Source organism: Mytilus californianus, unplaced genomic scaffold (assembly GCF_021869535.1).
Source record: "Mytilus californianus isolate M0D057914Y unplaced genomic scaffold, xbMytCali1.0.p SCAF_20, whole genome shotgun sequence".
NCBI classification, from domain to species: Eukaryota; Metazoa; Mollusca; class Bivalvia; order Mytilida; family Mytilidae; genus Mytilus; species Mytilus californianus.
Window position 1 is genome coordinate 6461374 of NW_026262669.1, and position 16669 is coordinate 6478042.

Below are 16669 nucleotides of genomic sequence, written 5' to 3' on the forward strand. Positions count from 1 at the left end.
GGGCCAAATGATACCTGATATGCATGATCTCCAACAGGAGTTAGTTGGCGTGCGTCAATGGGACAAATGATACCTAATACGCATGATCTCCTACAGGAGCTAGTCGGCGTGCGTCAATGGGACAAATGATACCTGATATGCATGATCTCCAACAGGAGCTAGTCGGCGTGCGTCAATGGGACAAATGATACCTGATATGCATGCATCACTAACCAGTCCATACTTAGTCAAAACGTCACTATCGGGAATACGACACAATCGGTAAATGTATAGACCAGACGACTGATCTTATATACAAAGCTCTAAGACAACCAAAATATGTCGTTAATTAGGTAGTTGAGAACCCTCGGATATATCAACCAATCCGGGATTGTAACTGTAAACCTCTGTAATGTCGAATCAGTATGTTAGTGCAGAGAAATTGAAAGTTGAAATCGTTTGTCATAGATTCTAGATTGTGTCAATTTTGAAGAAACAAATCAAGATTTAAAGCAGATCTGCTACTTTCAGTATATGAGGTGTAAGCAATCGCGGAAATGTTGGTTATTAAATTAAAAACATCGTCGATATTTCCGATTGTGGAATCAATGAACTTTGCAAGGTGTTTTTTATCATTTTCTTTGAGATGATTTTGAAAATAAAGGTATGCCTAAGGTGCTTATAGTTGGACTAGACATACATAGCAGAAGGTGCAAACCCTGCAATGTTCTCCTGTGTTATACAAATACATGTGACATTTAAAGAAAGCATCGGAATGACAGTAGTTATTTTATTTTCCTAAGTTTTGTACTCGATCACCCACTGATATACAAACAAATAGATGTAATATGATTGCCAATAAAAAAAAACTATTCAGATGACATGGATAAAAATTATAGGTCGCTATACGGACTTTAACAATGAGAAAAACTATTCTCCATAGCCAGTTGTACAATGAATATTCAAATTGTAAAACCAGGTTTGTATGTGTGCAACACATCTCACACTTTACTTTTTTCACGAACTTTATGATTGCTTCATTAGATATGTGGGGTTTTTTCTTCATATAAAAAGCAAGGATTGTTTTGTTATTGAATAATACCAACAGAGAGATTAAAAACAAAAAGTTGATTAAAACGCTTTTTGGCATTTAAATTTTTTGCAAACAAATGCTAAAAATATTTAGAAACCTTCTCCTTTTAAAAGTATTGATTTGATCAAAATACCGTATCAATACGCATATGATATGAAGGATTCGTTCTGCCTGACATTTTACATTTACTTAATCGAAAAGGTTGTTACTTATGGCGTATGTATTATATTAAGAATGACAATATCTCTATGATTCTCAAATACGAATAGGTTGTATTTTTACTTATATGTAATTGCGTCTTTACTACTGAAAATTCTATATTTTCCTAATTTTCATAAAAATACAAAAATTACTGTATACTTATCTGTTTGGTACAAATCACTTACAGTGAACTGAAAAATAAAAATAAAAATAGAAGTTTAAATAGTTATTTTTTTTGCAAACAAATGCTTAAAATATTTAAAGACAAAAGCGGACAACTTAACTTTGAACTCATGATCCATCCCGAATAAAATAAAATAAAACAACGCTACCTTGTTCATTTATATGATTTTTAGGTTAAAAGCAACTATATGCACAGGATTCATTTGGTTTTTTTCACAGTTTGATTTAGAAGAAAAAGGTTGATTAAGAAGAACAAACATGGTTATACAATACAAATAATTACACCATAACTAACAAAATTCTATATTAATATTCGTGTAATAGTTAGAAAATACATCAAATATCACCATTACAAACTTAATGCAAATTTCATATTGTATTTTTAGAAATTTAACTGTGACGTCACTTTTTATGGCGTTGATACATTCGTGTGACGCACGGTTCATTATTCTATTGTGCTGTATTTGTGTTCTGTCGTAAATTAATTTTAGGTGTTCGTTGTTATTCTGTGGGTTTAAATGTTGAAATGGACTATTATACTATTTATCTATGTATTTCTATGTCCTGAATGTTCTTGCATTTATTTGTACTTTATTCCTGTCATGTAATGTTGTCATTTTAGAAGATTTTTTAACATTGCTATATAAGCGGGAGGTTTGACTTGCCATAAAACCAGGTTCAATCCACTATTTTTTTCTTAAAATGTCCTGTACCAAGTCAGGAATATGGCAATTATTATCACATAGTCCGTTGTTATGTATGTTGGCGTTTGTTTTTATAGCAGTCCAATATTTCTGTTGTTCCGTTTTGTCTCCTCTTATAGTTAATGTGTTTCCCTCAGTTTTAGTTTGTGACTTGGATTTGTTTTCGCTTAATCGATTTATGACCATTGAACAGCGGTATACTACTATTGCCTTAATTTAAGTTAAACTTGGACGTCATTAGCGTAATTATTTCCCTGGATTGATCCTTTTTTGTAGAATTCAAATATTGATACAGGTTAAGAGGAAACATTTGGTATATATATGTATGTATTATTGCAAATGTTAAGACGATACATGACAATTTTGAATATTGATAATGTTCCAAACAAGGCAACAATGCGTTTTTATTTACATTTCATATAAAGTATTTCTTAATGTATTGCAGACAGGTTGACGACATAATGAAAAACAACATCGGTCTGACAATTAAATTGGAATACGTATACCATGCGGTTTATATCTACTTATTCAGATGGGAACCTAGTTTTCTTGTTTATTACCAGTATACTAGATGTCAATTCTTCATTTTTTTAAAAGACATTTTTAACAAGATACAAGGGGGCACTGGAAAATCCAACAAAAACATACAACACCATGGCAAATAAATAAACCATAAAAGGACAAACAACAATAACAACACTATACAAAGAAAACTAAGACCTAGCATCCGTCGTGTTGCTCATGAAAATATCCATTGTAAGTCTTTAGTGGTAAAATAGGAAAGATTGTTGTTATGATAAGTGGAATATATTCATAGTTATATGGAATACAATTATTTCAAATATGTCAACCAAACTATGATCGCGTCCGAAAAGCCATGTAAGGGATGCCACTAACATTTATTATTTGTATTCAATGTCTTCTGTGTTATCAGCAACCCGCTATCATGAAAGTCACGATTTAGTTATAAAATGCCTGGTTGAAATAAGATAATAGAGGAAATGGAATCTAACATAACCTAGTCAACCTACTTTTACAAATTGTGACTTGAATGGAGAGTTGTCTCATTGGCACTCATGCCACATCTTTTTTTAGCTAAACACCTCAACAGTTGAATTGAATGACCGGAACACATAAACAAATCTGAATCATTGTAATATATACTTTTATCATAAAGGTTGTGTATCAAAGATGTCTGTATTTAATGGTCATTGTTAAATATTTTGCCTATAGTTACGGGTTGTCTATTATCCGAACGAGCCTAGTGTTTAAATATATTTCAAAACCATGTCTGTAGTAAATGACTGTTTTGACTATTTGTCACTTACAATAGACGTAGATAATACTTACAAATCAGTTCTCTGTTCTTTTCTGAAAGACGAAACAGATCAACGGTGTCAGTTTCACATGTATAAGTGACAGATTCTCAAACAAATATACTGATAGATGTGTTGTCGTTTACTCAGATAGCATTTCCAAAGCAAAACAAATGGTTTCGAATAAAATTTTACCACCTATTGTTGAATTATTTTGTGAGTTAATCAACCAAAATCATTATTGACAAAGATTACATTATGATGCTAACATTAACGGCATTGCATTTTCTTTATCAGACGTGCATTACGACAATTAATGGTCTCATAGGTGATGGTTGAATCCCCAAATATAAGTATATAACATTTAATACAAACGTAAAGTGTTTAAATTGATAAATATTCGCTGCATTGAGAGCTATACATTATGCTTCCATTGACAATTGTGTTATCATTTATGAGTCTTTTTATCGTTCTGAATATGTGAAACATAACCGTCGAAAAAAGGCCTATGTCGAGTCATTGAAGATAAAGTTCAATGTTAAACTATAATTAGTGTATGTACGATTTGTCGTTCATTATTGAGGATTGTGGTTAAGTTCAATGTTGTTCTGGAATTTTCAACGAATCAAAACTACAATGTTTTACCAAGATATAAGTGAATATTTTTTTTAACGTATCAAACTTGTCCTCACAACATTTTTTCCATTTAAGTTATTTTGGGAAATTCGGTATCCAAGTGACTATTATACGTTCATTCATATCAATGATGGCACAACCGGACCTATGTTGCTCGTTACCTGCATATACAGGTGTTTTATTTATTTCAAATTTCAAAGTATTTACAAGTTATGAGGTAGATTTCTACTCTTGAAAACTCTTTCTGTTTTTTCTTACATCAATGATCTTTAAGTGAATTTCTGAAACATTGCAATCATCTTGATGTACTTAGCCAAGTACAATTGAAAGACGTTGCATATTTCGAAAAAAAACAGATATTCCGCACATCATTGAAAATTAAACATTTAAAACCTTTTTTTTTTATTGAAACATCGGATACACCATATAAGATAAATATATATCTTTACGTCATGTCCATAGAAACAATATTAAGGAACTTACCCACACTTATCACATCTGTACAAGTATTTGCCTTCCTCTTTTGGTTTCACATCCTGTTCATAATCGCTATAATGAACACCATAATTGATTGAATTAAAATTAATCTTTTTTTTTAAGATTATATAAACACTGAGCTATCACTAACTGGTACACAAATAAACAGTGTAAAAATACCAAACGGCATTTGAATATTCATGAGGCACTTACCAAGTCAGTGATTCTCAAGTTAGATAAAAACAAATTATAATCTACTCATACCCAGACATAGATATAACCTTTGCACCAGGAAGATATGTTTCCTAAATTTAGAAATATTTCCTATGGTGTCCGTGTCGGATATTCTAGTGTTGATGATCATATTGGTCTATATCGTCTCTTTTTTACAAAACCTGATGACAACACCAAAACAATATTCGAATGTACACCAACTGATGTATCGACAAGGTAGTAACGAATTAACGACATTCTCATCTATATTCAAAATCCATGTAGAATTATTTATGTTTTATATATACCTTTCCCTCCTTTTCCCCGGCTTTCTTACAGCAAAACATATCATGAACTGATGAAGTCTTTTGATTTAACAATACGCAGAACAGATTAATTGTTCTACATATTGGTAATTTCACATGACTATTATTCGAAACATTTTAAAAATAACTGGTAGTGTTATGTTAAGTTCATTCAGTGATAGTATACAGTCAAACGAAACAAGTAAATTAACAAAAATACCGAACTCCGAGGAAAATTCAAAACGGAAAGTCCCTAATCAAATGGCAAAATCAAACCAACTTTACTAACTTTCGTCACTATTCGTGAATGTGACTGCTAAAGTCGTTGACCTCTTCATCAACAGTAGATTATGAATGTGACTGCTAAAGGCGTTCATCCCTTTATCAACAGTATATTGTGAATGTGACTACTGGAATCGTTGACCCCTTCATCAACAGTCGATTTTGAATGTGACTGCTAAAGTCGTTGACCCCTTCGATAGTCGTTTGTGAATGTGACTGCTGAAGTCATTGACCCTTTCATCGCCAGTCGATTATAATAATGACTGCTAAAGTCGTTGACCTCTTAATCAATAGTCGATTGTAAATATGACTGCTGAAGTCGTTGACCCCTTCATCTCAAATCGATTGTGAATGTGACTGCTGAAGTCGTTGAACCTTTGATAACCATTCGATTGTAAATGTGACTGCTGAAGTCTTTGAACCCTTCATCAACAGTCGATTTTAAATAATCTGGTGAATCGAGGATATTTCAAAGAATAGAAAACATCAAAGTGGACATTTAAACTCATACGTCGAAGACATATTGGGAAATATATGGCAAACAACAAAAATTGACGAAAGGACACACGACAGTTAACATAAAACTACCTATACAAAATTAAAAGAAGACTGCGCACCATGACTCGATAATGTCGTTGGAAAAACAGTATGGTGTCCTCAGTTTATATCATGCACAACTTGCCCTACTAGTGCTGATAATTTTGATGAATTTCTTTTACATTCAGTATCTTGGTTATATCGTAAATTTATAGTATCAAGGTTTTAAATCTTCAACTAGACAAGCAGACACATTTTAACGAGCAATATATTTACGAAAATTAAATACAACTAAATTTTAACGCTATGGAAAATAATTTAAGAGATACGTTTGATTAGCATTATCAGTATTAGTCACTTAATCGTAATCGTGCTCAATTTAATGCTTGCTTACGTATGCAACGCATTACAAATGACTTTGTAGAAGATGTAAATCAAAGCAAAACGAAATATTTAAAACAAATATATGAGTTGGTGAAATATGTATCAATAAATATAAGCAAATACGGCTTTAAAACCAGCTACTTAGAAACAATGTAATGAAGTTAAGTACATAACTAGTAAAAATGTCAACCGTTCAACAGTGCTCTGATTTACACCATATACGATACCAATTCAATCAGAATCGTCGATAGAGGGGCTTCATTACGTAAAATTGTAAGGTATACATGAATAATTTACTTTAAAATTTGACGAAGAGGTTACATTGTCATAAGAGTAAGTTTAACACTGTAAAATATACAAACATATTGCCCTACCTCTTTGGTTTAGGTGATTTTTTCTCTCTGTGCCCGGTTTGTAGTGTACGTACATTACTGTGAAAATAGTCCAATGAATTTGATTTTATGCTAGTGTTTCTTTAAGGCATAATATCAAAACAAAACATTTAAACAATTTTTGAAAACAAATTTCTCGGTACCGGTTTGAAAACTTAGTATTCCTGAATTACTTCTTAATTTTACGAAGTATAGGGACTACATTGTTATTTCATTTCGTAATGTACATAATTATTGGCCACATCTGTTTTAACTAAAGAACATTGTTAATCGATTATAAATAATAAACTGAAAATAATCACATCTTTTGTTTTATTAAATTGTCTCCATCCGTCTTTCATGCGATTTACTTCAGAAATACAGTAATATTTGAAAACAGAACTATGATTAACCAAATATATACACCGGGAACAAACTTACACGAATAAGTGTCACATTATAGTTATCAAGCCATATAAAGCATATGTTACGACTGCAAAAAGCAGTCGACCAATCAATACTCTTATCATGTGTTTTCCCTGTTGATTTACCTTATATTGAATGTGCCAAACAGCTGTGTGATGTCATGATCGGTTGTGGACTGAGCAGTATAGTGTACGTCGGGATACTCGGTTATAGGCTCTATCGTCAGCTTTGCGATGTCATCTGTAAGCTTCTGTAAAGATTGTAACAATTTATCATCGTTTCGCGTCTTGTCTAGTTCATATATCTTCTTGTCTAAGTCGCTTCCCACTTTCAAATCTATTCTAGTATCTGATATGATCGCTATCAATTTGTCCTTTTCCGTCCTGGATTGATCCTTGACCGATGCAATCATATGTGCGATACATTTATCAACCATAGCCTTTATATTTGTACCTTCTTCTGTAATAGCTTTGACAACTACTGCCACCTTCATATCAAATGCTCTTAAACCTTCTTCCATCTTTTTCATGTTTTTGGTTGCCTCTTGTACCTTTCTACGCAGTTCTTGTTTATTCTTCACTTTCAACCGTGAGATGCTGTCATGAAGCTTCGAGAAATCGTGCCGTTTGTGACTTCCTGTCACACAACTGCTGCAAACTGCTACGTTACAGGTATTACACACAAAACTTACGTCTTCATTGTGGTCTTTGCATTTTGATTTACCTTCCGGGATTATGTCTAATGCAGACTGAAACTGGTGAGTTTTTGATATTTTCTGCCTATTATGAAATGTTTTACAATTTTCACAAAAGTATTGCTCACACTCTAAGCAGTATTGCGATCCTGAAGCACTTATGCAAATCTCACATGTTTTAGACGCCGCCTGAGCCATTTTATCGGAAAGCATATCCACTTATCACACAGGTAATTTTAAAAACCCGTGACACAGTAATCTATATTTAGATAGAATACGATTATATCAATATGTGTCGTTTATTGATTTGAAACGTTAGATATATTCCGATATAAGAGAAACCTCTGTATAAATTAGGAATAATAACAACAAGCGATCAACATTAATTAAGTCATTATAAGTAAGAAATCAGTGCAACCCGTTATACAGCAAAAGACACAGGGATTGCACATAACAAATTTGAAGCTGATAATAAGTTTATAAAAATATATAGAATGATTTTTTATATATACGTCGAACATTATTATTGAGGCATATGAAGTCTCTATACACCAACTACTGTTCCTTCGTAAATATATATTATAAATTGTTTGATTGTTTTATTTTTGTATCCGTATGTTAAACACCTCGTGATGTGGAAATTGATATACAGGTACAATGCCTACAAAAACATAATGCATTACTTAAATCTTTTGCCATCAAAATGTGCATTTATTCAAATCATCAACGCAACGCTTTTGATGTTTATATAAGTACACAACAATAAAACATGTTTTATAATTTGTAGATCCATCGTGTATAGGTATGAAAGGTTTTACATGTATGAAATTTAAAGAGCTGTTTCTTTTGTTTGTTGTAATTTGTGCATGTATCTAGCGTGTTTCTGTACTAAGAAATGAACGAATGACCATTTGAGAATAATCAAAGTCAGAGCCATGATTTCATAACTTGTTCTAAAATTGTTTAATGAATCAGCTAAAACGATCCAGATTTTTATCTGATTCATATCAGAACTAAAGAAAAGTTTACGAATGCCTTTACGAGTTTGTTAAACATTAAATAATTTATGTTTTATAGATGTATTTTCTAATTGTCGTGATCACTATATCGTCCTTTTTAACTCGAATGTGACATCCCAGAATTACTCTTATTAACGAACGTGTATTCAAATGAGAAACACAACAGGTGCCAAATATTTAGCAGAATCTGCTTTCGGAGCACTTGCATTTTGGTCGCTTTTCGGTTTTTTTCCATTGCGTTGTCAGTTTGTATTGGACGTATGATATGTACAACAACACAATTTACGAAAAACAAATATGACAAACATGAACCAAAGACAACCACCTATATATAGGCTCCTGACTTGGGAGAGGCCCATTCAGAATGTAGCGGGGTTAACCTTGTTTTGTACATAACCATGTTTTGTACATTGAACAAATAAATAGACATTCCAAGATACCAACAATATGTTGAACATTTGAGGAGAAGAAGATCATTAGATTCAAACGAATCATAGTCAACAATTTCAACTATTGCCCAAACGAATGAAAAAGTCCTCCTGAAGTAAACAATCTGTTCTTATTCTGTCTTTTAAGATCATTAAAGTGAAAATGCAAAACGCACTAGCTTCCAATAAAAATGGTGACACATTGTTTAGGTACAGATTTTGGATAATTGATAATGGAAATATAAACTAAAAAAAGGCGTTATCACGAACCAGCAGACATTTAAAAATACTTTATTGACATTGTTTATCGAATGTTTGTTGCAGTATATTCCGATTGCTTATTCAACAACAACTTTGAACGTTTAACAAAAATAAAGATATAACAGTACTACTACTACTACATCTACTTATACTAATACTACCATGTAGTAATAATAATCCAAATGATGATAGAAATAAATAAGAGAATAACGATAATGATAAAAACTCTACTATTTTAAATCAACTAGAGAATAAAGAACTTACATCAGCAAAATGTTAAAGACATACGCTACGTATTGTGCAATTAGAATAATAACAAGTATCGGATAAAAAGTTGATGTGTTGTCTCAACCGGCTTAAAAACACTTGTTGATAATGGCTTTTTGTGAACAAAAGATAAATCATGAACACTAAAGTTTAAGCAATGCACTTCCATGAAATACTTGTTATTTAAAGGAGGTGGAGAACATTTGTTGCGTTATGTTTAAATTGTACTCAAAAAGTTTGTTTATCAAAGATATGTTTGTTCAGTTAAAAGTGTATACTATCTCATATGTTAAATTTGTATGCATGAATTTTCCAAAATGACAGTTCAATTAGAATTCTAACACAACAAAAAGATATCTTTTGGATGATTAGTGTATATATTTAGTGACCATACCAAAATATAATTCCAAAAACCGACGAAAGAAAAACCCCAGTGTCGACAAAACACGTCATAGACAACTCTTGAAAAAAACAACACACTTCCCACTAAATACCCGACCTGATGCTAAATGAGGATCATTATGTTATATATGATATGCTAATCCAATGAGGCTGACTTCATACAGGAACTTCTTAGATTGAAAGAAAAGAAGTTAGAAGTATCCTTTAACTTAACTAACCGCTATATAGATGATGTGCTCTAACTGAATAATTCAAAATCTGGTGACTATGTCGAACGTATCTATCCCATCGAACTTGAGATAAAGGATGCAACAAATACAGTTAAATCTGCCTTATACCTTGACTTACATCTAGAAATTGACAATGAGGGTCGGTTGAAAACAAAACTTTATGACAAAAGAGATAATGTCAGCTTCCCAATTGTGAACTTTTCATTTATATGTAGCAACATTCCAGCAACGCCTGCATACGGAGTATATATCTTGTAGTTGATACGATGTTACAGGGCTTGTATTTCCTATCATAATTTCCATGATAGTGAGTTGCTGCTCACAAGGAAGCTATTAAATCATGAGTTCCAAGTGGTGAAGTATAAATCATCTCGTCGTAAGTTTAACGGACGCAATCACGAGTTGGTTTACCGTTATGGAATATCCGTTTCACAGATGAAATGGGATGTCGTAACTACAGTCCCGTCCACTTTTTCCACGGAAGTGACTGACCGAATAAGACTTATTACCTGGTGTGTACCAATATGCGCAACACGACGGGTGCCTCGTGTGGAGCAGGGTTTGCCTATCCTTCCAGAGCACCTGAGATCAACCCCAGTTTTCGATGGGGTTCGTGTTACTCAGTCTTTAGTTTTCTATGTGTTATGTACTGTTGTTTGTTTGTTGGTCTTATTTTTATTTTTTTAACCATGACGTTGTCAGTTTATTTGTTTAACCATGACGTTGTCAGTTTATTGTTGACTTATTAGTTTGAATGGCCCTTTGGTATCTTACGCCTCTCTTTTAATCCAAAACAATTTCTTGAAATTTTTTGAAATTGTTATGCTGTTTACGCAAACTTAAATTCTAATTTAATACATTCAAGCAACATATCTTTTGGCATAATCTAATATTTAAGAATAGCTCAAAATGAGAATTTTGTTTTGGAAAATTTGAACTGTTTTGCGCTAAAGAAGTTATTTGATAGTTTTATAATGAAATTTGAAAAGAGAGGCAAAGGAGTCAAACTCATAAGTCTAAAACGAACTGACAATGACATGGCAAACAATGAAAAGCAACACCACAAAACAAACAACAGTATTAAAAACAACGGACCGAGCAACCAACAAGAACACCACTAAATACCAGGGGTGATATCATGTCTCCGGAAGAGTAAGCTGAAACTGATCAACTTGTGGTACCCGTTTTGTTGCTCATACATGTTCAAACGCAGCGATCAATTTAATTCGGAAGTCACATACAAGGAAGAGTATGGTTTTTTGTGGTTACGACAATCGGACCATATCCGTCGTCATCAGCGAAACAGATATTCCATAGTGGTCAACTAACTAGTCGTAGTGTATATACAATTTTCGAAGGGATGATTTCAATTTCATCTTTTGGCATTCAAATACCAAAGGAATCAGGACAGGAAATGGTAGCTCTAGAATATCGTATCAACTGGGAGATATATATATATAGAAATAAGGAGATTAGGTATGCTTGCAAAATGAAACAACTATCCACCAAAGTTCAAATAAAGTGGATGTAATCAATTATTGGCAACAGTACGGGCCTTCACCAATAAAAAAACCCCACTCCGCTATAAAAGGTCCCGACATGAAAATTATGAAACAATTGAGAAAACTAACGGTCTGATGTATATCAAAACAATTAACGAAAAACTGCATATTCGGGCGCAATTGTAATGTTGCAACATAGAACAGGACAATTCTCATTTGGGAAGCTGAAATCATATATTTCGTCGTAAAGTTTAGTTTTCAACCGACCCTCATTGTCGATTTCTAGATGTAGGTCGAGATGTGAGGCAGATTCAAATATATCTGTTGTATGCTTTATTTCAAGTTCAAAGAAACAATAAGTTCAACATAGTCACCAAACTTTCATTAGATAGGAAGAGGACACCACTTATATAGCAGCACGTGAAACTAAATGATGATGGTGCTTCTTTTCATTCTTCCGAAAAAGATCCTGCATAAGTATGCCTCATAAACGGATCATCACGGTAAACAGAGTAGCACCGTTGGTTTCTATTAGAATACCGATTGTTTGTGGAAAAACACTTTCTACAAACGTAACACAATGTTGCCAATCCAGAAATCAAACTTCGAATACAAAATATTAAAACAGTCATGACAGTGACCTTATAATACCTTTTCATTTGATTTCATCATTTTGTTAACGTATTGGCATGCAAATCGAAACTTCTATGAATTATCAAAGATATGATAAATGAAATCATTCCAATTCAATAGCTGATTGTCACAGGAAAAACAGTAAAGTTCCTACTCACGATTATGTACACATAAATTGACTGTAAAAATTCTTTTTTTTTTCAGGCAAGCTTATTTGCATACGTTTTCTCTGGAAGCATTACTATAAACTTCACCTATGATAAGGTGGCCAACCTATTCAAGCAAAGTGGTTCCAATATTGCATCGACACAACTTTCGGGCAAGCGCGTCATATAGGTTAAATGTCAAGTGCATGTACCTGCTTAGAAGGATCCCATATTGATTCGCTTACTACTAGAAACAACTGTAAAAACAAAGCAGCTTGTTCGATATCGGGAAATCGCAAATACGTTCATTGCACAACATTTTTCCCCTTTAGAGGCACGCATGATTCACGTAAAGAAATATGTCGTATATCACAAGTTGTTTTTTTGTTTCTGTTTTGATAGACTAGCTTTTTAAAATAGAACAACAAAATACAAATGTGTCTACTGATGCATATTTGAAGTGTTTATAAACGTCTGAACGTTGACAAAGTAAATCAAGGCAATGTTTGATCATTTGTCATTTCATATTCACATATGTTTTGTTAAAAAAATAAGAAAATACTTCTTAAAGGTTAACTTATTTCCAAACTAATGTAATTTCTCCTATGTTTTATTATTAATTCGTACATTTTTCTATGTATCTCTCTTTTTTCTCAAGTAATTTTCTCACAAAAGCGAAATTAAACAGAAAGGTTCATCACAAAGAATCATGAAAAAAGTAAAATATCAAAAATTTCGAACTCCAAGGAAAATTCAAAACGGAAAATCCCTTATCAAATAGAAAAATTAAAAGCTCAAACACATTATACAAATAGAAGACAACTGTCATGTTTTGACTTGGTACAGACATTTACTCATGTAGAAAATGGTGGTTTAAAAAGAAGAGATATTAATATTTTCGACAAATCAACGATACCTTTAATCGATGTTAATATTTTGCAATTCAATAAGAAAACAATGAAAGGAGCTTTAAAAAAATAACAATTCATATATTACAAATGTAATGGATATTTTTAATCAATGAAGAAAATATAACGATTTGCAAACAAGAATTTGGTAAAACGTAAACAGACTTACTAAAGATACATACAATTGACACATACCTAAAGGTATTTGGTTATACAGACGACACATTCATCGATCTTACAACTATTTGGACAGTTTATTTGGTTTATTCCTGTACGCTTTGAAGGATTTTTAAACACCCTCTAGTAGTAGTGTCATCGCCCTCGTGGGTAATCACGATCGTTAAAGACCCTCTAGTAGTAATGCAAATAGCTAAGGTTAAATTTTCCCATTGTTATGCTTTTATTAGCCTGTTCTTATACTAATATGTTACATATTCTTTTAACAGGATCTGTATCATTTATTATAAGCTTCTGGCATCAAAACTATACAATTTAAAACAACCTGATTCATCATGTATTTCTAAAAGAAAATGAGTTTTACTTCTGTAATAAAAATATATACCTGCAAAAATGTCGTATGTATTAGTAAAGGTTAGGTACATATGACTTAACGATTCAAAACCTTAAATTGCCTACACTAGTTTTACCCAGATTGTTACTACTCACGAATTACAAATTATCAATGGGGTTGCAAGTAGGGCGATATCAGGACTATGAATTCCAGGATATGTTATGGTATACGTCAATAAGACAACAACCAAACATCAATTAAATTGGCAATTAACATGGGATAAAGAGATTAAAAATGAAAAAAATAATGTAACAGGAGACAAAAAGAGTGTCAAAAATCACTACTACAAATATTTCCAAAACAAATTACAAATCAGAAACTAATTGGAGGCTAAAGAAAATACTGAACATTAAAACTAGAGTAACACGAATTCTGTAAAAATGTCGAGGCGAACACATATGCTGTTGATATATTGGAAGTTCCATCTCTACTTGTGTCAACGCCCTCATAGGTAGTCAAGGTAGTAAAACAAAACCAAGTAGTAGTGTCATCGCTCTCATGTGTAGGCAAGGTCGTTAAATAACCCTCTAGTAGTAGTGTCATCCCTCCTATGGGTAGTCAAGGTCGTTAAATAACCCCCTAGTAGTAGTGTCATTCCCCCTATGGGTAGTCAAGGTCGTTAAATAACCCCCTATTAGTAGTGTCATCCCCCCTATGGGTAGTCAAGGTCGTTAAATAACCCCCTTGTAGTAGGGTCATCCCACCTATGGGTAGTCAAGGTCGTTAAACAACCCCTAGTAGTAGTGTCATCCCCCCTATGGGTAGTCAAGGTCGTTGAACACCCCCTAGTAGTAGTGTCTCCCCCTTATGGGTAATCAATGTCGTTAAACAACTCCTAGTAGTAGTTTCATCCCGGGTAGTCAAGGTGGTTACAACTAGTCCTGTTATACCAACCAAAAATTGAGTTATGTCTGCAATGTTGTTATTTCCTGATATGAATGCATAGTGATTGACCAACTAGTAGATTTTGGAAATTATTTCACTTTCGTTGCGCATGAGGTTACGACTAGGTTGTCTTTTATTGATTTATTGTTATGATCACACACGTGGTTTCTTTCATTTGTTATCTACTCTTTTTGTTTCCTTGTGAGGATACGTTTTTCAGTCTTTGTGTTTTTATTTTGGTTATGTCACTTCAATCCTGTTATCTAAACAAAACAATCCTCTTAAATTTTAATATTCTGTTATGTATTGGATATTGATTATTTAGGTGTACCATGCTGTTATTTATTAATATACCAGTACGATGTTTTGTCCAACTCTCCATATTGAACATATGATATAGAATCTACAAAAAAACACTTTCAACAACACTAACGGGCGTTTATGATCAGACACTTTATGAACCCAAAATAATATGTACAGTACATAAATATTAAACTTTAGATTTCATTGCAAATATTCAAACATGCATGTTTTCAAATCAATTATAGATATATTCTCCCAAACATATTTTTGAAAACAGGAAATTTGTATTTAATAATTCAGATGAATTTGTGGTACATTTACAGGTGGGCGAGTGTTCCCGTACAGCTAAACCAAAGGATCACAAACATATAAGTCCTAACCTAAACCGACACCTACTATAATTCACAAAGATGAACAGTTCAACTCTTGTTCGTCGAGTGTCCCTGTACAGCTAAACCAACGGATCACAAACATATAAGTCCTATACTAAACTGACACCAACTAAAATTCACAAAGATGAACAGTTCAACCCTTGTTTGTCGAGTGTTCCTGTACAGCTAAACCAAAGGATTACACACATATAAGTCCTAACCTAAACGGACATCAACTATAATTCACAAAGATTAACAATTCAACTCCTGTTCGGCGAGTGTTCATGTACAGCTAAACACAAGGATCACAAACATAAAAGTCCTAACTTAAACCGACACCAACTAAAAGTCATAAAGATGAACAGTTCAACTCTCGTTCGTCGATCTTTAAATTCACAATGACATTTTGTATTGGTATTGCAAAGTAAAATATTTAAAATTTAGTTTATAGGCTGAAGATACGATCAATCGACACAAATGCATTTGGGTTATCATGCGACCGCCTTACAATCTGACAGCATGGCTTGGTCAGTCTAAGATTTGTACTGCTAACAAGAGTTTCAGAATAATTATATATACATTGTGGTCCCTAATAGTTCATGTCATGAACTTATCGATTGATGACAATTCGGCAAGTCATGCAAACATTCTTTTTTTCTTTTAAGGTTTTTCTACGTACAAACATTGAAGGACGTGTTTAATAATGATGTCACGCACCAATGATTAACTAACAATATTACAAACGTCTTGCGCATAAAAAACATGAAATAACGATAAATAGAGTAATATATACATTATAACATCGTCAATTGTGCTCGTTATATTGGACACAGTTTAGTAAGTGTCTAAGGAAAAACCCTCAAAGTCAAAACCTTCATTCCTAAAAACATAAAATAAAACATTTGAAAATAATAGATTTCTGTCGCTGCTGTGTTTTGATTA

General features: G+C 32.8%; 1 protein-coding gene across 1 annotated transcript in view; it reads right to left on the reverse strand.

The window, feature by feature from the left end:
- The window catches only part of LOC127731819 (E3 ubiquitin-protein ligase TRIM71-like), a 159461-nt gene extending 151419 nt beyond the window's left edge, over positions 1 to 8042 (reverse strand). The window contains exons 1-3 of the mRNA XM_052240658.1: positions 7233 to 8042; positions 6685 to 6741; positions 4596 to 4661 (exon numbers count right to left, since the gene is read on the reverse strand). Coding sequence (XP_052096618.1) covers positions 4596 to 4661; positions 6685 to 6741; positions 7233 to 8014 — 905 coding nt within the window. The 5' untranslated portion in view covers positions 8015 to 8042. The remainder of the gene's footprint in view (positions 1 to 4595; positions 4662 to 6684; positions 6742 to 7232) is intronic.
- Positions 8043 to 16669: the final 8627 nt, after the last annotated feature.